The 16,304-nt window shown below is 39.3% G+C and overlaps 1 protein-coding gene across 4 annotated transcripts in view; it reads right to left on the reverse strand.

Annotated features, from left to right (window-relative positions):
- micu3a (mitochondrial calcium uptake family, member 3a) overlaps positions 1–16,304 on the reverse strand; it is a 35,035-nt gene that overhangs the window by 5,222 nt on the left and 13,509 nt on the right. For 2 of the 4 annotated variants that reach the window (XM_049571856.1, XM_049571857.1), the window contains exons 6-11: positions 15,052–15,134; positions 13,853–13,924; positions 12,561–12,602; positions 8,288–8,383; positions 1,587–1,681; positions 1,321–1,492 (exon numbers count right to left, since the gene is read on the reverse strand). In XM_049571856.1, coding sequence (XP_049427813.1) covers positions 1,321–1,492; positions 1,587–1,681; positions 8,288–8,383; positions 12,561–12,602; positions 13,853–13,924; positions 15,052–15,134 — 560 coding nt within the window. The remainder of the gene's footprint in view (positions 1–1,320; positions 1,493–1,586; positions 1,682–8,287; positions 8,384–12,560; positions 12,603–13,852; positions 13,925–15,051; positions 15,135–16,304) is intronic. The other 2 variants (XM_049571859.1, XM_049571860.1) reach the window with 2 other exon arrangements.

Below are 16,304 nucleotides of genomic sequence, written 5' to 3' on the forward strand. Positions count from 1 at the left end.
ACAGCATGAAAAGGAAAGAAGGACAGAAATAGAGATGGGTTGCATAAGTAACTATAAGCTGATAGATAGATAGATAGATAGATAGATAGATAGATAGATAGATAGATAGATAGATAGATAGATAGATAGATAGATAGATAGTCACATGTAGCTGGAAGTGCAGTCAAGTGTGTGTTTGCGTGTGTGGTCAAGTGATGCAATAGAGCGCTGAAGTGTGGAGAGCCACAACAGCCTCAGGCATAGACAGTGGTGGGAAATTACGGACGCTCTAGATGGCTGGAAGGCAGGAGCACTCATAAAAGAGGAAGAGGAAATTAAACAGGATTAGGGAAGGTATCTGGTGTTACCTAAAGAAACTAGAATTACCACCTCGCTGTTGTATGTCTCTGCCGACCTGTCACATTGCAGTTTACATCCATATCTATCCAGACCCATATATAGTGAAGAGTTTAATAGAAGTGATATTAAAGTTAGGTGTATTTTTTTGGTGAAACATGGATGTTTAACACACATCTTCAACACAGCAGCACAGAGGATCAATAAAATCAGCACAGTTTCGAGGTGGACTCCCAAGATTAGTGTCACCAATTCAGTATCTGACCACATGTCTCCTCTACTGTTGGTGAGTTATGACGCTGAGTAATGGCCAGAAAAGTGTTTTTGTAGAACATTGTAATGTCCCAGCAGAGCTGACTTTTGACCTGGATATAAAATCTCATCACCTTATCACTTCATATCATCATGTTTCATATCATCTCATTAGATATATGAAATTGACATTTGAGCAAAATTTGAAGAAATGTGCTAGTTATCCCTGAGATATAAGAATGGGACGGACGGATGGACAACTCCAAAACTTGAGACAAGGGTGTCGCTGACATGGAGGCATAAAAAGAGAATAATTTTTATTGTACACTGATTATCATCTTGACATCCTTATGGGAGCCATTAATTCCCAAAAGGCAATACAGGTATCTAGTAAAATGGCTGTCGAAACACAGTGGATGGCAATCATTGTTATCATCAACATTTTTATAACTACGGCATACATAATCATGTTAATAATGACAGCTTTACAGCTACGGTAAAGGTAGTCTGCTATTAAATCTTACACTCTATATAGACCATGACCCGATGGCAGGACTGCAACTTCTGTTTCTAATCTCACGTCATGTTTTTTTGTTGTCAGATAAGGATAGATGTCTGAAGCGAACATATCTGAACAAGTAGAAACACAAAGAAATTACATTGCTAATCCACATATCAGGAGTCAATGTGAACTCAAATTAGCTTGGATCAGAGCGTGTGTATATATGGTACCTTCTCGTCAGGTATACACTGGCGGACATTCTCCAGATAGGCAGTGATGTTCTCCACATTGGTGAAGCGAAGCAGGATTTTGGCAAAGTCTTCCTCACTGATGGTGGTCATCCCTTTAGAGTAGGTCAGAAACTCAATTTCCAACACCTCTGTTTGAAGGTTATCCATAAACCTGAAAAACAGCAAGGAAGGGAAAGAAGAAGATGATCCTTTTTCATAATCAGTGGTTACACATTTTATGCAATCCACTGTATATTTTCCGGTACCTGTAGAAATCCTCAAATGTAAGCTCTGCCTTCCCTTTCTTCCCAAAGAAATGGACCAGAAGGGTGGTGTCAATCGTGATACTCTCATCTGCTCGCTGAGAACCATCAGAGAGGGAACAGCAACAAAGAGGATCAATGAGTGACTGATCAATAAACAGTGAGCACTGTGATTGGAGGGGAAGCAGTGGGCAGGATGAGTCCATCATCAATTCAACATGGCAACCGTAGTGCTAGGCTAGCAGGAAGCAGGTTTCTGCTGCACGTGTGCAGTACGTGCACCGGATGAGCAACAACAGACTGTCAATCAAACGGATCAGCTCAGACGAACAGTCAGCGGCCATCATGACATCAGACATACCAGTCTAGGCAGCAATAATGTTTAAATTAAACCTCCTAAATGGGACAAGTTAGATCAAAAAACAAGGTTCAGTAACTTGGTGGAAACATTTCACTGTCAAAGCTTTCAGTACGTTAACGTATATGCAGAAGAAAATGGACAGGTAACATGAGGTAAAGAGGTAAAACGGACAGAAGGGTTTCCATCATCTTCCGTCTGACAATCAATATCATCCTCATCACTAGTATTTGAAAGCAAAACAAGGAAATAAAATGAGAGCTGTGGAGCTATTTTCCTCTGTGCTGCCTAGACTGGCGAGGAGTGTTGCTGTAGCAGCATGAAACACAAACCACGACTGGCCTGGTAAAGACACAAGAAGCGCTCAGGTAGCAGAGTACAAAATAACACAGAGACATAATGACAAACAGAGTCATGCAAATGTTCCTTGAACCGGGGCTGGACGGGTGGAGATGGAGGTCAGAGAGAATGTAGTAGAAAGAAGGAGGAAAAAGTCAGAGTCGACAGAGAGAAACAGGAGAGGTGAGAGAAAGAGAGGAGACATGTGGAAGAACAACTGAGGGCAAGACGGACAAAGACATAACACTAAGCTGCCAAACGGACACAGACACATTGAAGCCACCACATCTCATGCACGTCTCTGCAAATGCCACATCGACACACCTGAACAGAACCTCGAATCACAAACAACAGCAGCACAGGACGAAACCCACATAAGCACAAATGCAGAGTGTGAGTCGATTCCACCTTTTTCCATCAATGGGCGAGAACCATAGTGTCCTATTGGCAACTTTGCATTGTCTATTTCTTTTTTATATCTTTACTCTATTTACATTTTCTTCAATCTTAGCCCTTATGTCTTCCCTCCTAGTTTGCAAGTGTGTGTTTACTGAATGACCCTACTCAGTTGAACCCATCCAACAGGCTTTGGGATGTTCGTTGTGTTTGCTCATCCATTAATCTGTTACTTAGCATTTTCTAAATCCCTCACAAACACAAGGTGGCATGAGTACATTTCATGAGCCTTTGAGAAAACAGTGCCTAAGTATGTATGTATCTCACTGTTTGCCTATGTTGACGCTCCCTAACATGTACCTCAGAAAAAGGTGACTGTGCTTTGGAGCAGCTCCAGAAAAGACTCAGCCAGCGCCGGTGCAGAAAGAGAGGATGTCAAACGCCCATCTGTGTCTCTCTCTCCCTGCCATGCCCCACCCAGCCAACCCCTCTGTCCAATCCACGGCCATGCTGAGGTTTGTATGCAGACATAAGATCAGGTGGAATCTCATGTCCTTCTAAAGAGGAAGAGCTTTTATGCCATTTCCGTCATCAGCATAATTATCATCATCACTTCCAGGATGCTATTCATGGTTCTATACCTCGAGGGTAAAATCCTAAAATCCGAAGTGGGATAAGAAGAAAATGTCAAACAAGATGGCACAGGTTTACAAAAGGCAAACTACACAGATTCACACCCTTGATAGATGTAGATGTGTTGTCTGTTGTGACATAAAATGTATATTCATTCTATCATTGGTGAATGACTGTAACTGAGCTGCAGGGGGTAATGATGGAGAGGAAACCACTGCGGGAACCACTGCGATAGTACACTGAAAACTCCACTGGCAGACGCCTGTTACAACAGCATTCAAAGCAGTTAACCAAATCTTATTGTGGTTCTCAGTTTTGGGAACTCGCGGCCATCACTGCACATTAGTAATATTCTCTCCAGTGAGATGTAGCAGATTAAGGCCCTAATCCAATTTCAAACAAACCGTCTTGTAGTAGATCCCACTGTAATGGATACAGATTGGTAACTCACTGAATAAAAATGTCTTCTGGGAAACAAACATTAAAAGTAAACCCTGTTTCAGGACCACCGGCATTAGTGTGACTCCCGACAATCAGTCTGTTTCTGATTCACATTGTAGTCTGCTCTTTGAGTCTTTGATTAGGAAAACTTCCTTCGTCTAAACACAGACAAACTGAAACGATTACAGACTTATCATGTCAGTGTCTTGTTTTCTGTGTCTCACTTATGATAACGGACAAACAGGACAAAAATACATTCACTCTTTTATCTTATAACTGACGCATTACTGGTGTCTTTATGACACATGAGCGGTTCATACATCTAGACAGCATCCAGGTGGTGTGTCTCTGCCTCTCTGCCCTGCCTTCACCATATCTCTCCTATTCTTTACACAATCTCAAATTGTTTGTGTTGCCCTGCCAGTCATAGGAACACTGACACAAGAGACAGGTGGGCTAATGTCGATCATTTTGCTCATATTTTGTGAATCTACACGTGATTAAGGAATTCATAATGAAACAGATCATTGTCTAATCACTGTTGCAGCGACTTATCAGTTGTCCCCAACTAGTTTAAACTTTGAAGTGTTAATCCAGTTGGTCAAGTGACTTTAGTTTACATGGCTTCATGTGGTTAAAAAAAAAAAAAACATTAAGTAAGGTGCAAATTTGGCACTGAGTGGAAGGTACATCAGTGGTGGTGTTTGATTGCAGTTAAGCTGAGCAAACTAACAACAGAGGTTATTGATATTTGGATGTAAAATCACTTAAATCAAATACAGAACCAGACGTGGTCATCTCTATCTATATGCTATGCTATGAACTGTTCTACCCCTCCCCCCAACTGAGCATGCTAGCAATTAGCTTGCCTTGCTCTGTTAAACTATTGTTAACTTTAACATGGCCCAAGCTAGCTTAAGGTAAACATCTGCTCCTTCCAAAGATGATTTATGATGAGTTATTAAGAGATACTAACACATCTCATATCAATGGTACCTTTAGCAACAGGAACAATCCCTTTTTGTTCTGGTTATGTGTTCAACACGCAGTTGCTGAAGACAAAAATTTAGCTTAGACTGGTTGTGAGTCGTTACAGACACGAACAGTGCAACAGGTACCAGAGCTCCACAAAGACATTTTAGAGAATGCTAAGTTAACATTAGTTAAATATTTGTTGAAAAAACAGATTAGTTTTTGCTAAACTGAAAGCAAATTACTTTGAAAAGAACCACCGTGGGCGATTAGCCAGCAAGAGTAGCCACTGGGACTAACCACAGACAGTCTATGGGACTAACTAGCTTAATGCTACTTCTGCTATCTCACTCGAAGTTGCACACATAATCATTTCTACAGTAGTGCCCTCAGAGATAGGGTGGATGAAAATGATCAATTAGTGACCAAAAAACTTTGTGCTGTAGTGGAAAGAGTTTTTGTCAATGGGAGCACATTGGTAGCTGAGGGGTTACAGTGCATGCCACTTAACCGCAAAGTCCAAGGTTTCAGTTCTGGCCTCGGGACCTTGGTTTCATGTCATACTCCTCCCCGATTCCTACAGTCAAATAAAGGCAAAATGCTCCCCAAAAAATTTAGGCACTGCATAGATTTTTTGTCTCCCTTTTGTCAAATTTAAAGTCAATGTAACAGAAGATTCAACAGGACATGTTGACAATAACACAGACCCCTTTGAAGAATAGGCTTCGGTCTAAACTTGAGTAAGACGTAATGCCAAACTGATCACAACAAGCTTATCATTCCTGGAAGTGTGGCAGCACCGGTGTGAGCTCATCATCCTCGTGAAGACGTAATGGTTACCACGCCCACAAGGCACGAGTCAACACCTGGTGTATGCATGTGTCTATTTGTCCGTCTGTGTGTGTGTGTGTGTGTGTGTGTGTGAGCATCAACAGACTTTGATCATGAAGCTGGAGGTAAAAACAGTAATTAGTGATGTAAACACTAAACGGTCTTCCTCACCCTCCTTATCTATGAGTAATACCTTGGAGGAAGAGCTCATTGTCAGTCTTAAGCCAAGTCAGTCAGACTGTCAGTCAGTCCCACCTTCCAGGGTAAAAAAAACAGCAAACTCTACCTTTCTTCCCACCGACCTGTTTTTCTTTTACCTGCAACCCCACCTCCTATTTTATCTTCTACCTTTTCTCTCTTTCTTTTTCCTTCCCTCTCCTATCACGTCTTTCCCTTGTATCCTGCCCCTGCTCTGATTTCCTTTCTCCCCGTGCTGCCCGTCAGTACCTCCTTCACCTGACAAACACAGAGGTGATTCGCTCTTCCCTTCCCTCCCTCCCTTCTTCTCAGCCTGTCAGTCAGTCCCTCCTTCTCCAGACAAAAGCAAAGAGGTATAATGGTGACTAATCTGTTGAGTAAACACATCTTTCTCTAAATACAACCTGCATCTCTCTTTCCCCCTAAATGTGTTTCCCGAACCTCTTCTCTCCCCACCCACTTTGTTCTTCAACATTTGTTCTCTCTGCTGACCTGTGTCATCCTCTTTGGACCTCTCTCACCTGTTTGTTGTTTCCCTGATTTTATCTCTTCCCCTTTTTTCTTCACCCTCAGGTTTTCTGCTTATCTGATCTGGCGTTCTTTAAGATTTGTTGCAATTCCTGTGTTTCCTTTCTTTTTAAATAATCCCTTTTTCTTGTATTTGTGTCCCCATGTCTCACTTTTTGGGTGATGTTTTTAATGTTTTAAACCCTTACACTTTTAATCTCCTTGTTTGTCTCCCTTTTATTTTCCTCCCCCTCCATCCAACCCCCTGTCTGATTCGTCTGTTCTGTCCGTCTGACATCCCGGCAGATGAAAGGCTGCTCGGTGTAAATACAAGGTCAGTCCCATTACCCTCCACTGTCATTATCTCCACCTCAGCTTCCGCTGCCACCACAGCACGCAGCCTGTCATTAGTCACTTAGCTTGCTAGCACTGTTAGCTGTTATTAATCATTACCAACAGCTTCACCTTTTGTTGGATATATCGGAAAGACAATTTGAGAAGGTCATGCACAAACTGCCAAAATGTAAGATTCTGCAAGTACACTACATTTTTACCCATGCAAAAAAGGCTTTTATTTTTGTCCTGTTTGTTTGTGTTCAACAGATTTTTAGCCACACTAGCACCGTGGCTCTAGAGACGACAATGTCTCTTGATTGGTTGGATCACCACTGTGGTACCGACTAAAATATCTCTACAAGATGGATTGTGATGAAATTTTGTACAGATATTCACATTTTCCAGAGGATGAATTCTTGTGATCCCTGATTTTTCCCCTACTGCCACCAAGAGGTTGACAATTCTTTGATTTTTAGTGAAATATCTCAGCATTTTTTGCTGGATTAGCCTTCTATTAATTCTGTCCAAAATGTTTGATAAATAACATTAAAGATGTCTAGCCTTGAAAGTAGAAGCTTTTGAGAGTTACTATCAATAGCCTGCTAGCCAAAGATAGACTACGGTACTCAAAATAACTCATAAATCATATTCAGTATAAGTGTAGTGCTGGGATGATCAGGGTTTTTGTATGTGCTCTGCAATCAGCCTTCTTATCCAGTTACCACTGTCATTAAACATGTTGTGGTGTAAATGGAGAGTGATTGGCACCAAAGCTACGACACTAGCCACAACACAGCACAGATAACAAGGCACAGATACACATACAAAAGCATAACGAAGAGACCAAATGACAGAAGGCAGGTGGGAAAGAGAACAGGTTATCAGAATTTGGATGTTACAATATCTATCATCTAACCTCCAATACTAGATCTATATTGTCACACCAGTGCAAAAGATACAATTCTTTACAAATTATAATCAATAAGAACAAATATGAAAAAGTTCTTGTCATATTTGTTCATCAGGAATACATGAGTGACACAATGAAATGGGGAAGACACTTCAAACGTTTGAAGGAGCCTTGAGTTATTCAACAACTTCCTCTCAGTTTGTAAAGAGATCAATTTGATGAACATATTGTGCTTAGTACGAGGAAGTCTTTTAGAAGTCATCCAAACAGAAATCATTTCACACAGGGAAAGGGAATGGAGAAATGAGTAGTTTCTGTACCCTACTTAGGCCTGTAAAACAATGAAGCAAACTATTTGTCATATAAACAATAATGTTGAGGTAAGAATGGAAGAAAGAAAGATGACAAGTAAATTATCAATATCAAGCAAAACCAGAATAAAAATGCTAGACAGAAAATGACTTTTTGAAACAAGTCTATTTTGACAAATATTTTGGCTCTTTCTCTTTTAGCCATGAAAAAATCAATAACAAAATTTTAACATTTTCCACATTAATGTTGAGTTGTTAGGCATGACTGCTCCAAAAGTCAAAGATTAAGACCTTCAAAACTTTTAAGCTGAAGGTTAATATTTCCGGTCTTATTCTGGCCAAGCTTGGTGGTATTATTTTAGATCTATGGAGCTAGTTGGAGGATCGGCCTCCACTACAGGGAACTGAAGAGGAAGAGTGAGGGATGGAGAATGGAGGGATGTAGGGACAGAGGACAGTTGGGTCTGTGTACCTCCGCAAGGTCAGAAAAGAGGACTTGACTGGCGCCTCGCCTCAGAACGTCCCAGTAACTCCGCGCCACAAACTCCTGACTGTCTTTTTTTAGCACCTGTAGGAGCGGTCAAGCAGGGCCAGGGTCAGTTCACCTACAACTCAACCACTTCAGGAAGGAAACTTAAGCTACTTATATTCACTCTATGAGATCTCAAAATGTACTAACAGATTCATGAGGTTGATTTTTAAAACCCATTACATCTACAGTATATATACTACATATTAACAACATAATATACAACATTAATAAACAGTAAATACTTAATCAAGATAATTCTGACCTGGCATCTGATGCTCACTGAATTGTCTAATATGGAAAACCTCATTAAACGGCATAAAACAAACTATAGACATTCAACTATTTGCCAACCATACACTGATGCAATACTTTTTTATTCAGAAGAAATGGATGATACAACTAGAAAATTTAAATGTTCAGAATTCATGTTCAGGTTACAAGAGTAATACCCATTTGTAATGTCTGATTTAACTAAATTCACCCCATCAACTGTAATAAGCACCAACTATAAAAACCTATTAGTGTCAAACAAATGGGAATGAAGGGAGGAAGGGTCAGATTTAGACAAACACTCTTGGTTAACAAAAACAAAAAGGGTTATGTATGAGCAATCTGCTGTATGACCTTCATATCAAAATTACTAAAGCTACCATTTGTTACTTTGCCTATGTACTGAAACAAACACAATCAGAAAATTAAAAAAAGAATAAAAATCTTGCATACACAATTAACCTCCCAAGCAAAAACACATTTTTTCCACCAAAAAGCAAGTCTTCCTATGTAATCCCTGATAGTGAACCAGCTGAACATATTGCCATATTCCCAGACAAAACCAGCTGCTTCTGTTGAGAGCTTTATAAAAGACAACCACAGTGCTGAGCTTCTGACCACCCACCTTGTCTGTCTCCCCTGGGAGAATGCAGCAGTGGTCATTTTAACATGACCCTGCACCGCTCTTAACTTCACAGTGACAATGCAGCTATCCATCACAACACTGACAGGACGAGGAGTGTCTGTATGTGTGTGTGTGTGTGTGTGTGCGCGCACATGTGAAAGAGAGAGACACCGAGAGAAATAAAGAATTGAGACTGGCTGGTAGCCTACAGTTACTGGACAGTACACATCCTCCTGGCAGTTTTGCTGCACTGTATTCTATCTCTATTAGTAAGCATTCATTACCAGCCAGGGTGGGAAAACTGCTACAGTGGTTATCAATGTATCTTAAGGGCAAATGAGGAGCAAATAAAGAACATTTTTTGTACAACGTAAGACAATTGAGTATTTCAGTGTCCAAATTCCATTATTATTATATTGATTTTAGTTTCTACTGCTAAGTATGGCATCAATAAGTGAATTAATCATGAAGTTTTTCTTTAAATTTTTAATCTCGAACATTTTCATTTGAATAAATGTCTGCTAAGTCACTATCTATTGCAGAATAAGGTAACACAACATGGTAATTGAGCCCAAGGCCCAATGATGATAGTATTGCAATATTTACATATTTGCACAATTTTATTTTGTGTTTCATTGCCCCATGTGCTGTTTCTTGAGGAATCATTTGTTTGAAAAAATTCAGTTGAGGAACCCCGAGTTGTTTGGGCTACCTGAAGGTAATATGTTGTGCTGTCTCTTTTATGAGGAGGTTTTCTGCCTTAGCCAGATTTAAAGAAAATGCATGGAAACTAAGACAGAGAATATTGTATCTTGTATCTAAGACCTTTTAGTAAATGTAATGCTTTTACATGTTTTCTTGCTGAAGTTGTGGAACTGTATGCTATGACTGGTCATTTGCCTGCCCTGATTGTTGTTGTCTAATGTCTTATAAGCCCAAATAGGCTGGGCTCCATCTGGGGCACAACCCTTTAATAAATCAAAATCAAAATCAGGATCTGCAGTATCATGATCTGGTTGTCAGGGTGACATTCAAGGAAAAAATGCTGTATTAAGTTACTGCTGATGCAAACCAAACATTTCCTACTGCTGCAGCTTTAAAACAAAATGATTTAACTGTTTAAACACAAGTTGACTTTTATTTTGAGGTAGTCACAGGAAATGCAATGTGTTTTTCAGTGAGCTGAGCATTCACCGATATTGATAATCAAATATGCGTCCACAAAGCAAATCAACAGGCATTTTTATCATTTCATATTGCAGGGAGCGATGTAACCGTCAGGAGCAGCCACAGTGAGCTGTTAGATGCAGATGTGCAGGCAACAGGCCGTGTGCAGCATAACATCAGATCACTGTTGCTCACGGAATGATGGGAGAAGGCCAATTATTGCTTGACTTCTTTATTAACTCTGTCACTTGTAGTATTAAACTGCATTTGCTGTTACAACCAGTAACTGCAGGTGTGGCCAAGTCATCCAGCAATGAAATCTTCAAGACTGCCACTTTAACAGAAATCTAACGAGATAGTCTTAATGTTAAAGTATACATCTTTCTCTCCATTGAAAAGCAATATGTTAAATGTTTAATATCATACCACTCAGAAGACAAATGTCACCTGTTTGCTTTCTTTATGTAAGTGTGAATATTCTCACAATAGAAGCAACTTTCTGTCTGTGCACCTGGACCTCCTTCCGTACAAATCTCTCTGTTCGTTAACAAAACCTCCAACAAGAACACACACACAGCACGTGTCCTAAAACAGTCCACACTGGACAGTGTCTGATTGTGTTTAGAGCTTTAAAGTGCCTCAAGTCATTCCAAATCACATCACTCTCATTTTGTAAGAGTTCATCTCTCCTGACCCCTTAAATCTATTACTCCTCTGCTGCCATCCCTCTCTCCATTCATCCCAACCTCTGCCATCATCCCTCGATCAATCACCCAGCTGACCTGACAGATGGACACCCTGTCTTGAAAGAAGTCTCTCTCTCTGTCCCACTTATTCTTTCCATCCATCCATCCTTTCAAGGAGTCTACTGTGTACATTTTACTGACAACAGAGGATCAGGTGGACTGGGTCAGGGTAAAGGTTTGTAATTGACATTTACGACAAACAAATCAACAAGAGTCCCCAGAATAAGGCAAATACTTGATTAGCTAGATACCCAGCAGGTTGTGGAACTGATGTTGGATTATAAGCTTCATCAATTGGAGAAACTGTCAATGAAATGTGCCTATTACATGAACCTACTATGCCTAATAATTCCTGTCCCCATACCTCCCTCCATCCATTGCTCCATCCCTTTAATTTCTATGGCCTACCATACCACTGTAATTTGACAGAGGCAGCAATATATGTTCATGTGAATCGCAATATTCAAAAAGTTACAGTGAAACTGAAGGAACAGTGCAACATTTTCAGAAATACTCTAATATGCTTCTTCGCTTAGATGAGTTAGATGAGAAAATTAATACCGCTCTCATGTCCGTGCAGTAAGCTAGAATCAGGTGACGATTAGCTTTGCATAAAGGCTGGAAGCAGGACGAGACAGCGAGCCTAGTGCTAGGTACAGTGACTTCCTGGAGTCTTGGTGTCCCAAAAACCTGCAGAGACTTCAGAAAGTCATGCACCCACCCAAGATATTGTCAAACACACATCCCGCCCAATAAAACCACATCTTGTCGTCTTTGCACTTTGGTTTTTGTACAAATTTAACAAGCAAGATAGTGTGTTACTCAGCTTTAAAGGTGCTGCTAGGCTGATTTCAGCAACTTTGAATGGAACCAAGTTAGCTGTTTCCCAGGCTTCTTGTCCTTGTGCTAAGCTAAGCTAACAAGCTGCTGGCTTTGGCTTCATATTTAACAGGCAAATATGAGAGTGGTGTTGATCTTCTGACCTATCTCTTTGCAATAAGAGTATTTGAAAAATGTTGAACTACTCCTTTAATCATATTTCCTAATCTTGAGAGATGCAAAGTAAGTTAAAAATGTTCTTTACCACAAAAAATAAATAAATAAATTATGACATTCAACAAAGAGTTTACAAGAGATTCTAGATATTCGGCAATATTCTTCATAAAACATCTGTCTACCATGACTGCTTATCCCTTTATAGCCACCATATTTAAGTCCCAAATTTGGTTCTGTTATCTTAAAAAAGCTGTCAAATGTACAATCTTCTTTTTCAAAGGAAACCATGTAGCATGTAATAACCAGCAGACAGAAACAGCTAGCTCTCTGTTTGTCCATCCATCAGTTTCTTTAACCATCTAAAGAAGAGCAGAAAGCAGGCTAAGGGGTTACGGTTTTGGATACATACGCTGTTCATGGGGGCAACCTGATATCCATAGAGCTGCATACTCTGACACACAGAGAGAGACACGAGGGAGAGAAAAGAGGAGGACAGAGCATGCAGTCAGAGAGGAGAGAAGGTAAAAGACATGTTAGTACATGCAGAGAGGCTGTGGATACGCTCTGCAGAGGGATGTGTCGTTTTCAACACATCTGTGATTATGTTTTAGAACAACACACACACGTCACATTACAACACTGTGCGCTGTCCTTCACGGAGATGGTTTGCAAAGTGCAACATTTTTGTTCTTCAGGTTTTTCTTTATTTATTTATTTATTTATTTAATTAAAAATAACTGTAAATGTTATTGATAGCACTTCCTGTGAGCTGAAAGCTTTACTGGGACAGATCTAAAAGACAAACTATTCATTAATAACTTTTTGAAAAGAAATTCTAAATTTAGCCCATCAAAAACTGGATTTCGAATAAAAAAAACTGCAATTTCTACATTGTATTTGTAGTTTCAAAGTTATATATGCCCATATTCCTATTTTTTACATTAACAGATAGCCCAAACAAACATTCTTGATAAGACTCCCTTACATTTACATGCATAAATTACCTCTACAAATCTTAACTGACTTGTCTTGATTTTTATTAGCCGACATACTGTATATGCCAGCATCCATATATCTGTAAAATGCCATTATTCACCCAGTCTGACTAATTTATCATTCAGCTCTTATTCTATGTGCAGGCTAAGTTAAACCTGTAGCTATAAACATCAAATGCAGTCAGTGTAGTAAAGCAAGGTGACCTGTGTTGTTCCAAAAAAAATCACACAAGTGTTGAATGGGACAAATTCTTTTGAGAGTGTATCCAATTTAACAAGAACACAGTGATACCACATCGTCAAAAACTGTTCCCATACGGTGCATGCACTGAAACATGGTTACATGAAGGGTTTAGCTTACTTTACTTGCTCAAATACAGATGACAATTAACTTGGATGATGATGTGTCATTTTCAATACATCCACATGGCACAGCATTCATTTTGCACCTTCAGTAACTAAGACGTGTTGCACCATTCTACACCAATGGATGTATTAAAATGCCACTTTAAGAGGCAAGTAACTTCACAGTGATGTTTACTGTTTACTGTTAAATGAACCTCCAGGACAGTTTAGATCTTTGTATTTCAAGTTTACCCCACTGATGATAGCAACATTACTGACGTCCATGTCCATAAGGACTTATAATAATGTTGTTTTACTGTTGCGCTAACACACCTTCGACTTACGTTACCAACTTTCTTACCAACTGCGCTGACTTCTCAGCATCTCCTCTTCTCCCTTTCTTCTCATTTTTCTTCCGGAAGATCTCCTGGAGCTGTAATGAGAGAAAGAATGAGGATCTCGTCCGCAATTCAAAGCCAGATTCAAAGCTCTGTTTGAAGCTTAAATGTTCATATGTACAAACATTCACTGAGTTCACAAAGTCGTGCACTCTTTCAAGCTGGTCTGTGATGTGATTCAAGTATTGGCTTTCTGACAACATGATTAAGAGAGTGTTGGTTTTCTAGTTTGGCTTTTGATGGGACTTTTGGTCACATCTGGCAGAAGACTGCAGCTGTATTAGTATTAAATCTTAATTTGGAGAGTAAGTGGTCATTGCTTTGTATTTTGCTTTCAATGTACTGGGCTGAAAACATCATCAAATGCAGCTTTTACAGTCTACACACAAAACTGATTTTCATTAATACATTTTTATCATTAATTCAAATTGATAATGGAAATGGTTGCCTACAGCACTAAACCAAACGCTGCAGTATCAATTACAAAGGGCTATCTCCAAGAATATTTCAAGAGTGAAGATGATAAAAGTGCCTGATGTTGTTCATTTGGGGTTTTAACTAAACTTAATCATTTGACCACAGATGACATTTTTAGGCAAAGTCTGAACTTCAGAGGGCAGAAAAATTCAAGCCTGTCACCAAACCCTCACTGTGGGAATATTTTTTTAGGTCCCACAACTGCCCAGTCCCACAGGATCTTCAACCATTACCGCCCCCTCCCACTTATACACCATCCAACTCCCACAAGCCTCCGCAGGGACTTCGATCACTTCCTGCCTGCAGCAGTGCTTTCTATTAAAAATCTCTTGGTCCCATCCTACAGGGAGAGTGAGACACATGTAGCCCTTATAGGTTTTTAATCTAAAGAAATACTATTACAGTGAGGCTACTCAGATGTTTCATATTCTGTCTTTAGTAAATGCGATCTGGAAGTCAGCTTTTAAATGCTAATGCTTTTGCTAATGCAAAAAGCTGCTTCATCTTACAGCAGCTGGGATTTAAGGTACATAAAAACATGTATTGTCCCTCCCTGTTTTACTGATAATCACTTCACATTGATTGTCAATATCTTCAGCATCCTAACCTTGCACTTTTGCGATGGTGATGTTAATAATAACATATGAATTCAGTCATGGATTTTCTGTCAGTATCAGAGACTCACCACCAAGAACTCCCTCTTGTCCACCATCTGGTTGCCGTCTGCATCAAACATATTGAAAGCAATCTTAAAGCCAGCGTGGGGCTCTGGAGAACAGAGAGGAGAGCACATAGGGTGAGTGTGTGCATGTGTGCATGTACGTGTTAAAGGCAATTTTAAATCCAGTAATAGCATAGGAGGCAGTGGCATATAGGCTAGACAGAAGAGAGATGGGACAGATGGATAAATCTATATGAGCTACTGTTAACATTTGAATTTTTCTATATCACTCTGTCCATTTCTTAGAGATCAGGTACAGTTGTTGTTCTGCCAAATCAGATTTAGCTTGGGTCACTTAATGTTTTTATTCTAGAAATACTAGAACACATATGTTGGTTTGAAATAAAGATATTTTCAAGCAAAACAAGAACTGTTTCTCCTTTGTCCTTGCTTGTCCCTCACCTCGAGGAAGGAAGTCCAAGACATCATACATATTAATTTTGGTATTATTCATTTTCTTTTTAGATTTAAAGCTTCTGTTGAGGTTTATCTTGTGATGTCATCACCCTAAATAAAGGTAAGAAATCATTAAACATAATCTTATATTTGATTAAAGTGATCTGTCTGCTTATATGAATTAGTCTTTTTTTATACATCAATTGTCTTTAATAAATAAATTTAATGCATGGTGCTAGACCGCTCCGTTAATACAGATGTGTGCTCCCTTTGTAAAGCAAGCAGGAGAGCAATGAGTTTTTGACCACAAAGAAAAAATGTTTTTGAAGGACTAAAAACACCAACAAATATTGACTGAAGCCAAATATTTAATTTGATTTAAAAATGTTGTGAATTTTGGAAATGATTACATCTATCTCTTTTTCAAATAAATTTTGCCTTTTGGATTTAAAAACACTATGGGGTCATTGAAAATGTTTGTATCACATGAGTCAGAAACAATCCAACGCAGCCACAAATATTCCACAAATAGTATAATGCTAATAAAATTACTGTAGCTTAATCTTTATCTGCAACTGTGCAGAAACACTGGGTTCAAACAGATTCAATAGACATGAAAAAAGCTGCACAGCATTTGAATGTTTACAATCCAAATATCAGCACTCTGAACAAAGTTTTGAAGCTTTAAATTATTTGGTATAGCCTTGGTATCATTTTTGAAACTGATGTAGGTACAATGAGCACATAATTAGTTAGAAACTGAATTTCGGTTATCAATAACAGCTCTTGAAATTACATGTAAGAACCATTACTTTTTACAA

The sequence above is a fragment of the Epinephelus fuscoguttatus genome, linkage group LG3 (genome assembly GCF_011397635.1).
Source record: "Epinephelus fuscoguttatus linkage group LG3, E.fuscoguttatus.final_Chr_v1".
In the NCBI taxonomy this organism is placed as follows: Eukaryota; Metazoa; Chordata; class Actinopteri; order Perciformes; family Serranidae; genus Epinephelus; species Epinephelus fuscoguttatus.